Here is a 12,502-nt window from a genome sequence, read left to right on the forward strand (position 1 = left end):
ATTGAATGAATTGTGGAGTAGGGGTGAGTGACAGTTTTATTTGTGAGAGAATTTCGATTAGTGTTTGTGAAATTCCATATTGGAATCTGCATGTAAAATTCTTCACGTTACCTTCGTGTATTGTGCTTACTATTCAGACCTTGGGGGTCATGCTTGGGTCCCTGTTTAACAGTGATTCCAGACAGCAAGAGGCATCGGAATACGCAGGAAGTTTGTGCCTCGTTTTTGGAGGTAAGAAATAAGATATTTTTACTTCCAAATTCAAACATTATTTAATAGTCTACAGTACGCTCTTGTACAACACTGTGCAAGAGGCGTTATTTTAGCATGTAAAATGTTGTTCAACTGTGTTGCTGAAACTGTCCTAGATAAGCCTACTTATGACATATACAGTGTAAGCTATAGGTGTTGAGTACTTCTATGACATTGGATGGGATAAACCAGCAGCAAAATTCTTGTTGATTGTGGTGTTCTGGGTTTTGACGCCTTGTAATCACGAGTTTAACCTAGAATAGAAGAAAACAGTCCACATTTTCACAGCTGTGAAAATCTCATATCTCAAAAATTCAGGTTGTTTTTAACTGGTTGGATGAAGGAAATCATCCGTCAAGAAATGGCGATGTTAACCTAACACACGCTGGCAGAAATTGATGAAACGATTGTCTAGAAATGAGTAGACTGTATGGGACAGGGGTATTCCTTCGTTTCGGATTAGATGGTCAAATTTAGGATAGTGGGAACGACTCAAGTTTGTACACAAAACTGTCCAACCAGTTAGGCTTGTCTCCAGTTTCTTTTAATTGGGCTTTCACTTTTGAGAACATTGCTGCTACTCTGATCATGCTTACTACTGCTGAATTTAGAAACGAGGGATGCCTTCCACAGTGGTCAAAATCTGCCGCTGTTAATATAGCGTTATTAAATAATGATCCATCTAAACGTGTTTTGTTGGTTGCTGAAGGCTCTACTTTAATTTAAATTTAGTGTTGAAATTCTGTGGGTCAGCATGTAGCCCTTAAAGCTAACTTTGCCTCATATAACTCTGTGTACGGACAGCAGCATCCAACGTAGATTGTTTTTTATTTAACAGTCCTGTGTCAAATGCGGCGTTTATTTAGCGTCGACTGCTGTGTTGAAGGGAAGCGGCCATGGACTATTTCAGGTACCCCTGGAGGACTAGGGGGCAACTTGAGGGCAGTGAGAGACCGGTCGTATTGAATCCCCAACACCTCCTTCAAAATTCAAGTTAGAAACCGCAAGGAAATATTTATCTTTCTTTTCTCAGCATTAAAGGCCTTATATAATTTTAAATAATTGAATATTTCTTCCTTTTGACATTTTCAGTCGCTTTTACGAAACCATTGTTCGATTTTTTTTCGTAAGGTGTCATATGCGTGGTGTATAAAATAAAATGTGTTGAGATGGTCGTATCTATTTGTTCGTATGTTTTATCCCACAAAGTATTCAGTGGAAATTTCAATCAGATTTGGTGTTAGGAAATGACACACTAAAATGTTTCTACAGGCGTACGTACTCAGATCATTAACATCTTGTGAGTGATAACAGTATGCATCAGAATAGGCTTATAACCTAAAGAAAGCCCATAGTTACTTCGAGGCATGTTCTGTGTAGGTTTGTTTAAATTTATTGTTAAATTTAATATTTTATTTAAGTATTAGTGGGCCTACATAAAACATTTTTGAAATAAAAGTTATCGACCTAAATGAGCTCTGCTATTTTTACCCGATTTAAACCATTTATGAACATACTAGGACTGTAATAATTTGAAAAAATTAGGTTCAAAAATAATTTTCTTTTTTCATAAATCATTTGTGCAAAATATATCGAAAAATTTTTAAACTGTGGGTGTTTTGAACATGTTTGAGTATCATTCATTGTAAATTCCTTACGTATCATTTCTTCAACATGTAAGCAGTAGACAAGTTTATTTCGATTATCGTAATTTTCAGCTTCGTTTAGACTTAATAATGGAACGTTAAAGTTGATTCATAAATACTCCATATGCCATTATTGAAAAAAAGAGGTTCGTTTATTTCGGCACTAGACTTTTCCACAATTACGTAATTTCAGGTGGAAGTTAAACGCGCAGAATTTCTACAGCAGACTGTTGCACTACGACATTTATTTAAATAACTGTCTTAGCTCATCATCAGGTTTTAATGTGATCAAATCGTGATGATGGTGGCGAAGATGGTCCCCGAAACTTCGACTTTTAACGAACTGATATGGCCGATATCTCAAGAAGATTTTATTAATGTTAGTAACCATGAAGTATTCAAATCATACATTTCTCTGGACGTTAACTTTCAATCACAGTTGACGTACAGATGGAACATTCTTCATAGTCTGATACACTACAGCCCTTTTCACAAATTAAACCTGAGTCGTAAGGTGAAATGTCAAAGTAACGTCTTTGTTCAAACATAATTGTTCATTGGTATACATTTTTGCAGTTAACATTTAGTCATCAAACCTTACAGGACCATAAGTGATCTTGTATCCGTGGAAACGAAGCCTCCATAGAACGTTCCAGTAATGGACTCCTATTGCTATTCGATACACCTGCTTGTTCTTTATCGGTGGGTCCACGTATTTTGTAGTTACAGGTTAATCTACATTTTATTCTGAACTTCTAATAGCAATTATTTTTATTTATTGGAACTACGTAGAGTAATGTATATTATTTTAATAAATAACAATCTTGGTGATAGTTTGCAGTAAAATACTTTATAGAATCGAATATGCAGTCAATTTTCGGAATATATTTGAAAGAAAAAATGCTCTTTTTATATCCAGGAAAGTAGGTAAGCTAACTTACATTGTATTTTATACCACATACCCTAGTCCCTCAGTAGCCTATGAGACATTTTTAACAACGTAATTTGGTCTAATTATGATTCGTATTAAGTGGGAGTTGGATCAGACCGGTACCACGAATATGACCGTCCCCCCGACAACTTTTAGTGTAGACAGATTTCTCGAAAGCCATCAAATAGTTTGTGAAATGAAATGTTCGGACATACACAGCATGCTTATGCTTTCGTTTTAATTTATAAAATGTACAAAGGCATTTTAAAATCTAAACATTTAATTCCGATTTCTTTGTCTTCGTCTCATGTGGGCCGAAGTGCAGTAGAATCGTGCGTTTTTTTGTTAGAAGTGTGAATTTTAACATGGTATCTTTCCCCTCATCGCCCACACCAGTGAGTTATTTATTCTCAAAACTCGTAATATATCTCAAACATTAAAGAGAGTCCTCAGAACTAACCAGAATGTGTTAAATCTATAGTTATATTAGCTGTAACATTATCTGACGTGCTAATCCAATAACATTTTTAAAGAGAATACTAAATGATCTCTTTGACTCTATATAGCATCAATCTGAGACTCAACAAAAATTTATTATGCATCCTACAAAGTCCATAAACTACTTTTTTATAGATCGCTGCCTTGATGACTCTAAAAGTACATTTCATGAGGCATAATCATCCGCCTTGCTTCTCTTCCACTCGGCTGTATTATTAAAAAACAAAAGAGGGGCGCTCTGCGTTTATATTCTAACAGCTGTGGCGTTCAGGAGGTCGTTATAGTCGTTATGAAATAACGGATGGATTTAGCATGCAAATGTGACGGCCATAATTTCATAGATATGAAAATGGCGTCGTATGCTTACGACACCATCTTGCAAGAACAAATGAGAATCAAGTGGTTGGAACGAAGCGAGAGCGAGAGAAATGGTTAGTCTAAAACGTAAGGGTGGAGGATCTGTAAACGAGATATCTTTCTTATTGATAACACATTTATCTCTATACGCGTTCGCAGTTCTGCGGAGCCTTATTGAAATCGCCCCGCCTGTCCATCTGTCTGTACGCATTAAACAACTCGAAAACGGATAAACAGATTTTGATAACATTTGATATTAGAAGTTTTTCTTAAGATCGGATAATTTTACAACCGGTAGGACTTTACATAATTCTCAGACACGTACGTTAGCCACCAGAAGGGGGAGAGAGAAATCATCCATGATGACGTCGTCATCCAGCCAGATATCCGATCCACGAAAATGACGTTGGTTCGAGACAACTCTGGCGAATGCGCCAGTTGTTTTTTACACTGTGCACGCGGTTCTTAACTTGTTATTTTCTGCTTAAATCTGCAAGTTTACTGAGAATGGAAAAGGATCTGTACAGCACAGTGTACAACTTAAGTGAATTGCTTTTCTTGTAATATAATAATTTATGCCTTTTGTTGTCAGTAGCTTTAGAAAGTAGTAGTGTTTTATTCGGAAGTATTAATTAGGTCTGTGTTTATCGCAATGTGCCTGTTTTCTTAGGCAGATTTACTTATCTGAAGTTCTGGCATTAAATTATAAATTTGTCCGATTTTAATAAAACTCTGTATGAACATCATGTCATTGGAATAGGATTTGAGACTTTCGCGGCTAGTACAATCAATAAAATTTTCTCGTGCAACAGCCGCGCCAACTGGTTACCATAGTAAACCGACGTTTCGGGAACCAACTCTGTCCCCATCATCAGGGTTCTGATCTGACTGCAGTCACATCAGAACAGACAGAGTTGGTTCCCGAAACGCCGGTTTACTACGGTAACCGGTTGACGCGGTTGATTGCACGAGAAGATTTTATTGATGTCATTTGAATTTTCCCATCATAATGTTAATCTGTCGTTGACAATACCAGCACGGTAATTGTGCAAACTTCAGAGATTGAAACAAGTCGGTGTTTGGCCCTACAATATTGTAGGCCAGTAGCTACAGAATAAACTTTTGTAAAATTCTGTTTTTAAGCCACAAAATAGTAACGGTGTGGCTTGATGTATGTAGACCTACGAGAATGTGCGCTTATCGGTGGCTGTAACTGTTATTCATATTAGCTCAGCGTGTTAAATTTATCGTATCGTGGTATAAATACAATTAATGTTTTGTAAGAGTTATTTTTGAAAATTACAAAGAAGGCGGGGATGTCGACCAGATTGAGCCAAATTTTGAGTACTCCCCTGGCGTCATGTATCGACGAACTTGCAAGGGGAAAGGGTGTTTTTGTACTGAGGCGGGGGCGAGCAATTGGGTATGCTGTACACAGAAACCAGTCACTTACAAGACCTTGCTCTTTTAAATGCTGGAAATGTAACGGGTTAAATAAAGTTGTTTTAAAATTCGTGAATATTAATCGTTCTCAGGCGGATCGAATTTGATGTGTGGATTCTAGTGTATGGCTGATTGCTGGTAAATAGGCCGAGAGGCAAATTTTCCTTTTCTCTGTCTCACCAACGTTTGACATCCATATGAGTTTCCGTAGGGTCTGTACAACATAAAATTTTAAATGTCTTACTTACCGTCATAAAATTCATTAGGTACGGTGTTTGGATTGAAAGTCAGGCTCAATCGGACAGGAAAGTTGATTCGGTATTATTTATGCTTCTTAGTTTGTTGGACTGTCTGAAGGTCCGAATGTTGAGATAGAAATCAGCGGTTGGCATAGTAAGCATAGTGTCCCGGTTTCTTGCTGGATAGACTGAGTGCAATCTCAAGAACACCCAGGACAGTCTACTTCCGGCCAGTAACAAAATCAAGACAATTTTAATCGAAATCCGATCAGCAATTTAGAATATGAAGAATGCGGACACAGTGTTCCAGTTATGTCCGAACTTCATTCTGTTTGAGTCGAAACGGTGAACTTCAAACTAAACAAATTCTCGCTCCAAAGCAGATTCTGGCATCAACGTGTAGTCATCTTGGAACACCAAGTATCTTGTGCTTCTTGGCTGGGAGGTGACAGGGACAAATGTAGTTACAAGATTAGACCTACAAGTAATACATTTTTTTATTTCCTTCTTTTGATAGGTTGTCTGAAGTACACGATAAGTGTACTAAGTGATACACGGATCATTACCATCTGTCAATCTATATTTAATGTATAGGCCTGTTCTAATAATCTTATTAAGCTTTGTGTAGGCCTATAGGATAAAGCATTAATGCAGCAAAGTGAATTTTATTGGACATTCCATTTATATGTGTTCATGGGAAAAACTCATCCCAGTGAGATTTTTGTTTATCGTTACTTACGCCCGTTTTTGGAGTACATGTCCAATGATTTATTCTGACCCTGTTTAACGACGCAAATTAAACTGCAAATGTTTACAATTATAATTATTAATTGTAGGAATGTAATGATTTAGGAGGCGGCAGTCGAATTATGTTTCAAGGTACTCTCTCGGAATTCTCTTGTAAAGATTGAGGAAAACTGTTTAAATTTATTCATAATACCCATAGCCCCGTCTAGGACTCTGACCGAATTATTTCCCAATAAAGTGATGCTTGTTATCTTTGAACGTTAGAGAATGAAAACATTTTATTACACTATTATATAAATAGTTTCATGAAGCTGTGGAAACGACTTGTCTATTGTGGTATGAACCGGGAGGGATCTGGGAGGAACTGGTAGTGACCGTCTACTAAAGTGCACTCCAGAAGGAGTCAGTTTTAATTGCTCCCTCGCCGAAATTTAAACCTCGTACTTCCTGAATGCGAGTAAGACACGTTACAACATTTTATAATCTACTTTTAACAGGCACTGGTAAGTGATCGGTATTTATTGAATGTCATAGCTTTGCGCTATATATACGTAGTAAGCAGTTCCACTGTATTACCTACTTCAGTCAGTCTAAACGTTTGTATTTGAAAGAAATTCCATAAAATTATTTTGAGGACAAAGAAGTCCAAACTGATTTATTCGTACATTATTTAAGGAGTTCATTTTTTCAAGTACAGAGATCTTATAGCATCAAATGAAATGTGAAGATATTGCCACTTGTATGTAGGCAAGGCAATGAAAGAAAACAGTCGTGACTTACTCAAAGAAATTTGTCCGGAATTCACTGGAGTAACTGGTGAGAATCACGAGAATCCACAGAATAGCCGGTAATAGAGCCGTGATTCGAACCGGTTACCTCCGGAATACAGATCTAGAACTTCACCGCTGTACTAACTCTGTAAGTTGTTGGGAAAACAATCGCTTCTTATTCTAAGAATTGCTTTCACTTTGTGGATGAAATACCTAATTATTGACTGTGTAGGATTTGAGGTTTTCGCGTCGGTGAGTCTGAAGATGGCTGTCTTGTGGATTGTTACATCGTGTAGTCAGGTAGAAGTTTATCAACGTGTCAGAGGTCCTTGCTGCCTCCATCATCAGGGCGATCGCCTTGATTGTGGAGGCAGCAATGATTTCTGAAACGTCGGTAAACTTGTACCAAACTACACGGCGCAACAACCCAGAAGACAGCCAACCTCTAATTATTGATTGTTGAATTCCAGATATATGTCAGGCTCAGCCCGATGCTTGTGGGTGTCACGTCTCGGCCCATCAACTTAAAATAATTGAAGTTGGACTTGACAGCATGCTGCTTGTTCACATAACTAAACTTCGATGAAATTCTTTGTCAGCCATAGGGGTATAAACCTGAATTTAGAAAATCGCATTTTGTAGAATAGTTTTGAATTTCAAGCGAAATTAGCGAATTACTAGACCTGATGTCGGTGAAAGGTGGTAGAGATCAGAGCCGGAGTGGTTACGTTAACTGTGTTAGCCGTGCAAAACGCGGCCAACACAGTCAAAATTACTGCTCCGCTTCTGGTGGAGATGAAGGTGGAATCAAATGAAACGGCTAGTGAAGGGCAGACAGTTCGTCGCGCAAAGAGAGACAGAATTTTAGGACTGCGATGTTGCGAGATGTTTCCGCTCGAACGTTCGTGCGATGTAATATCAAGAATGTTGTGTGCAGCCAGTAGTATTATTAATTGTTAATAAACATTTATATTAATGTTATCACATTATTTATTACCGTGTATTTATACCAGTTAGATTCTCATCGCTAACAATACGTTACATTGTCCAACACCATGCAGCCGGAAAGCGCGACTGTCAGTTTGATGCAGTATGGACACCAACGCAAATCTTGAGTGCTTTAGTTCTTATTGCGCAACTGCCAGCTTCCCCGCTAACTTGCCTAGTTTCTTTGCGGTAATCAATTAATTTAACAGGAATGGAGGCTTAGAACTTCATTTGAGAGGCGCAACCACTTCGCTGAACAACTGTTTAACTCAGTTGTTCTCGGTCTCGAGTTCACGGCATTACTCCTAGCATCCATAGCAACCCGCCACCCTTCAAATTCACATCTTTATAGAATGAAGCCATTCTGCCATCTTGGCATGCGACTTCGCCGCCATTTTGTTATCGTCATCTTCATGTGAACTCATTCTTCTTGTCACGTGACATTAATTTCCTCTTCGTCTTCTTCCTCGTCTTCCCCACCAGAGTCCTCGTCCAAGTCTTGATCATGATGGCGCAACAACTGCTTCTCGTCCGGCGAAGTGTCCAGCATCAGCAACTGGTCGTCGTGATCCATAATGACGTCATCATCATGTTGCCCAAGTTTGTGTGGCCCGTGGTGAGGTGGCAGTTCTGGCGAGGTTAGAGGCGAAAGGTCCGAGAGGTCAATCTTTGGTCTGTCGCCTTCTGCATCACTTAAATCAGGGTTTGGGTTGTTTTTGTTGGGCAGAGTTTGTTCCCGTGACCCCCCGCTGGCCAACAGCTCACGCTCTTTTGAATTCCGCCATTTCATGCGACGGTTTTGGAACCATATCTTCACCTGAAAGGACATAATATTCATGTTTAAAATAAAAGAAGAAACATTGTAAAATATGACGGTGAGATGTGGGCAAGAGTGACAGCGACAATTAGAATTAAAACTTAAGATACTTACAAATTAAAACACGAGTCAACAATATATATATATATATATATATATATATATATATATACACATAGAAACAAAAACGCGCGCGCGTGCACACACACACACACACCCACCCCGAAGAACATCAAAATGTCAAGGTCGACAGCAGACTCGAAGAGATTACCACGTGCCGGTCAGATTGAATCTGAGGTTTATTAGGGCTATGCTCTTCGACCTTTAGGATCAGAGATGAACGATATATCGATAACTGCGAATTAACCACTGACATCGCCGTCACCATCGGTTAATTAGTACATGAAGTAGTGGTGTTTGAAATGCCTGTTCGCTGCTGCCGTCCGTGTACAGCATCCGAAGTAATAGATAAGTAGATGGTAACCAGCCAGGCGTTGGAAATTATTTGAATCATTGCCTGTCGTGTTCTAGTGATTGGAGTCGCTATTAGATTTCACCCTCGCCCGTTCTCCGTTCTCATCTGTTATGTTGTCTTGTTCAGGTAAAGGCCTTGCATATGAGGAGATGGCTGAACTATTCGGATAGAATGATGGTGCCCGAAATAATCTGGAATTACAGACGTATAAGGCGCAGATTAAAATTATAAGCATTCTGGGATAGAGAAGACTGCAAAGTTGGTATGAGCATTAAGTTATTTAATCCTTAAGAAGAAATGAGGACTTCTAACAGCCATGAAAGTACTGCAGGAAACTAAACAGTGAAATTTTGAAGATTTTTACTCCTGACCTAATATTGTTAGGATATTTACGTCAAGAGAAATGAGTTACACGGCCGTGTAGGATGGGGAGGTGGGGGAGTTGTGTGTAAAGATGCGACATAATTTCGGGAAACTGGAAAGGAAGAGTTGACTTGAGAGACGTAATTGTTGATGGTAGAAATTATTGTAAATTAACTCCGATAAATAGTCCAAAAAGTGATTCTGGAGACGTAGGCATAGCATGCCAATGATTTTCTTAGTTTCCGTAGGCTACTTAATAGGCATTCATGGACGGGCCGCTTAAAAGCATCCTGTGACGCAAGAAGTTTCTCACTTTGTGTCATTAAGCCTATGCAGTCGCTTGTCCACGTGTTTAATCTCAAAACTATTCAGCGTTTAATCTCAAAACTATTCAGCGTTTATTGTGTGAAAGTTGCTCTTTTCGACTTAGTCCACCGTTTAAATTATTAAGTTATAAAATTACAGTGGCCCTATAACAGGATTCCGAATTATTCATCAAGTAAAAGTGCGCGAAGTAGGACATAAAACTTACTTGTTTTGCCCTCGGGGGTTTGGTAGCTGAACTGGATAGGTTTTTATGTCCTTCCCCGTTTTCCCTTAATAACGGAAGCATAATCCAGCTTTCGAAATTCTGTAACTGTATAGCTGTATAATTTAGACAATGGATAACGTCCGAAAGAGCAATATTCACACAATTTAACGCATCATCGTGAGAAACGTACTCAGCGTGTAGACTTGTGGGTAGATACCAACGTCAATACTGAAGATGGAGGTAGGATGTTCCTGCAAAACGTTGATGTCAACTTAAAAGTCCACATAGTGTTATAATCCAAAATATTAACACTGACGTGGAAGAAAGATCAGATCTGTAAATTTATTTAAAACTTTTTCGATATAGTGAATTTGAAGAAAGGCAAAGATAAATATTTTCTGACTCTGTGCTGAGCGATCAACTTTGTAATAACAGATTTGTATTTGGGATAAATTTACATGAAGGCAAATGCAATTTAAAATAATAAAGAACATATTTTGAATATATGTGTACTACGTTGGAGTACATCCTTCCAATTGTGTTCCTGTATAATCTGCGGCAAATGCGTTACTTTATTCGTGATTATAATCTGTTTCTGAGTTCTGTTTCATCGCTTGTATCGATGCCGTACATCTGTCTCTTTAGGCATACATTTAGTGCTGGTGATTCCTTTCCCATCAGTCAACATTTGTCAGCAATCACTGGCCGATAAATCGCTTCCAAACAATACTTTCCTTCAGTATTTCCCCAGTCCCTTTGACTTTCTGTTCTAAATGGCCACCCAAGCTTCAATCTGAAACCCATTTTACTTCAAATGACGTAATAATCGATTCGATATCAACGCCATCTTTTGACCAAGTCTGTAAAAGTGAAACAGACTATCAATCATATTGCTTCCCCTCGACAGGCAGAGGTATCTAAATTGTAGTTTTGGGGAAGGAAACTTGAAGAATAGAACAGATTCAATGGTACTAGAGGGGAAAGACGTCTGTTCTTGAAAGCGACTGAAAGAGAAATCGACTTAAATGTGGTGACAAAGAGACCTACTGCAGCTGAAAATAATTCTTCACCTTGGGATTACCATGTGAATAAAATTTTCACATAGGGTTCTACACATTACATTGGTTCGCCACCTCTTGGAAATCGGAATGCTGTTTTACCACCTACGTACATAGGCATGCAGAAATGCCTTTAACGAGCGTGTTAACACAATCCACAGTATTGTTGCAAGAGTTATTACATTACTCGAATATGGCTAACTTACTAACCAACAAACGAACCAATGAACCGAATGCTTACAGATTCTTTCTAATGCCGTCTTAATACCGTGAGAACACCGATATGAATTTAGAATATCGTCTTCGATGTTGTGTTTTGAGATTATTTCAAATTGTCTGTCTTACCCGCAACAATACAGTTTGATTTGATTATCTAGTAACAATTTAATAGCTCGTTTTCAAGACTATAGGAACAACTAATACTGTTACGGAAGTCCAAGATTATCCTACAGCGTGGTGCATTCATTTAGTACGAATTACAGATAGTTGTTTTAACAGTTTTCTTTAACTAGGCCATACAGAACTTTTCTTCCGAGGTCTCTGGCCCGCGTTCACTTCGAAATAGTATCGTTTTGTGCTCGAGTAAAAATGGGTTTTATCGACTCTGACTTAAGAGTCGTGATTGTCATGTCGGTCGTAAGTGAGCGTTGATGCTAGTGCGGTTTGCAAAATGACAAACGGAGTCTGTCACGATGGAGACTGACTCGACCAGATGGCCGAACGTAAAAATAATTTGTTTTCATATACATCACATGAAGATTAAATTATAGCACTTCCGAAACGTCGTTTTTAAATGGTTTTAAATAGAAACAACACGAAGGTGATAGATAACGTTCAACAAAATAATTAAATCTGAATCTGTCGTAATTTGGCATCTTAATTTGTATTTTGTGAACCCCGTACATACATCAAGGAAAGCAACCTGCATGATAATTCTGTCTTATCACGACTCCGCGTGTAAGAGTAGGCGGTTTCTGTGTAAGTGGATCCTAGTTTCCACACAGCACAATGGCAGCTAAGGTTCAGGGTTAGAGTGGGAGGTCAAATGGAAACCATTTTTTTTACCCCGAGATTTCCATCCTCATGAAAAAACAACAACGTATATAACTAATGCCTACTTTTCTAATATCTGGAGAACAAAACGTTCAGCGAAGCGAGTAGAATTTCAATTTAAAAAAAGAACGATAATATAAAAAAGGCTTTAATAAGCGTACAACCGTATGGAAATGACATCAAAAACAGTTTTATTCACGCCCTGGTAACTTTGCTATCAAAGTTAATGCGTAGAGAAGAATAAAAGTATGATTTTTATTTTATTTTTTTTATATCCCAACAAACAGGATTACCATTATTTGTATGTGTCAGAACAGTTGAGGGAGTTGCACCG

General features: G+C 38.3%; 2 protein-coding genes across 2 annotated transcripts in view; one reads left to right on the plus strand and one right to left on the minus strand.

Annotated features, from left to right (window-relative positions):
* The first annotated feature begins 30 nt into the window (after positions 1–30).
* Sgt1 (suppressor of G2 allele of skp1) overlaps positions 31–12,502 on the plus strand; it is a 96,643-nt gene continuing 84,171 nt past the window's right edge. The window contains exon 1 of the mRNA XM_022070472.2: positions 31–231. The gene's annotated coding sequence lies outside the window, so the exon portion shown is untranslated. The remainder of the gene's footprint in view (positions 232–12,502) is intronic.
* On the minus strand, positions 7,317–8,685 carry LOC147873431 (homeobox protein DBX1-like). The gene has a single exon (XM_087351281.1). The coding sequence runs from the start codon at positions 8,658–8,660 to the stop codon at positions 8,304–8,306; it is 357 nt and encodes a 118-aa protein (XP_087207407.1). The 5' UTR covers positions 8,661–8,685; the 3' UTR covers positions 7,317–8,303.

This window comes from Zootermopsis nevadensis, unplaced genomic scaffold, assembly GCF_977971745.1.
Source record: "Zootermopsis nevadensis isolate Lab colony 2312 unplaced genomic scaffold, Znev_1.0 Znev_ptg000018l, whole genome shotgun sequence".
NCBI lineage: Eukaryota > Metazoa > Arthropoda > Insecta > Blattodea > Termopsidae > Zootermopsis > Zootermopsis nevadensis.

What these genes read in the sequence shown, in the direction of transcription:
- LOC147873431 (XM_087351281.1), bottom strand. Translation starts at nt 8,660, where the DNA reads ATGAAATGGCGGAATTCAAAAGAGCGTGAGCTGTTGGCCAGCGGGGGG.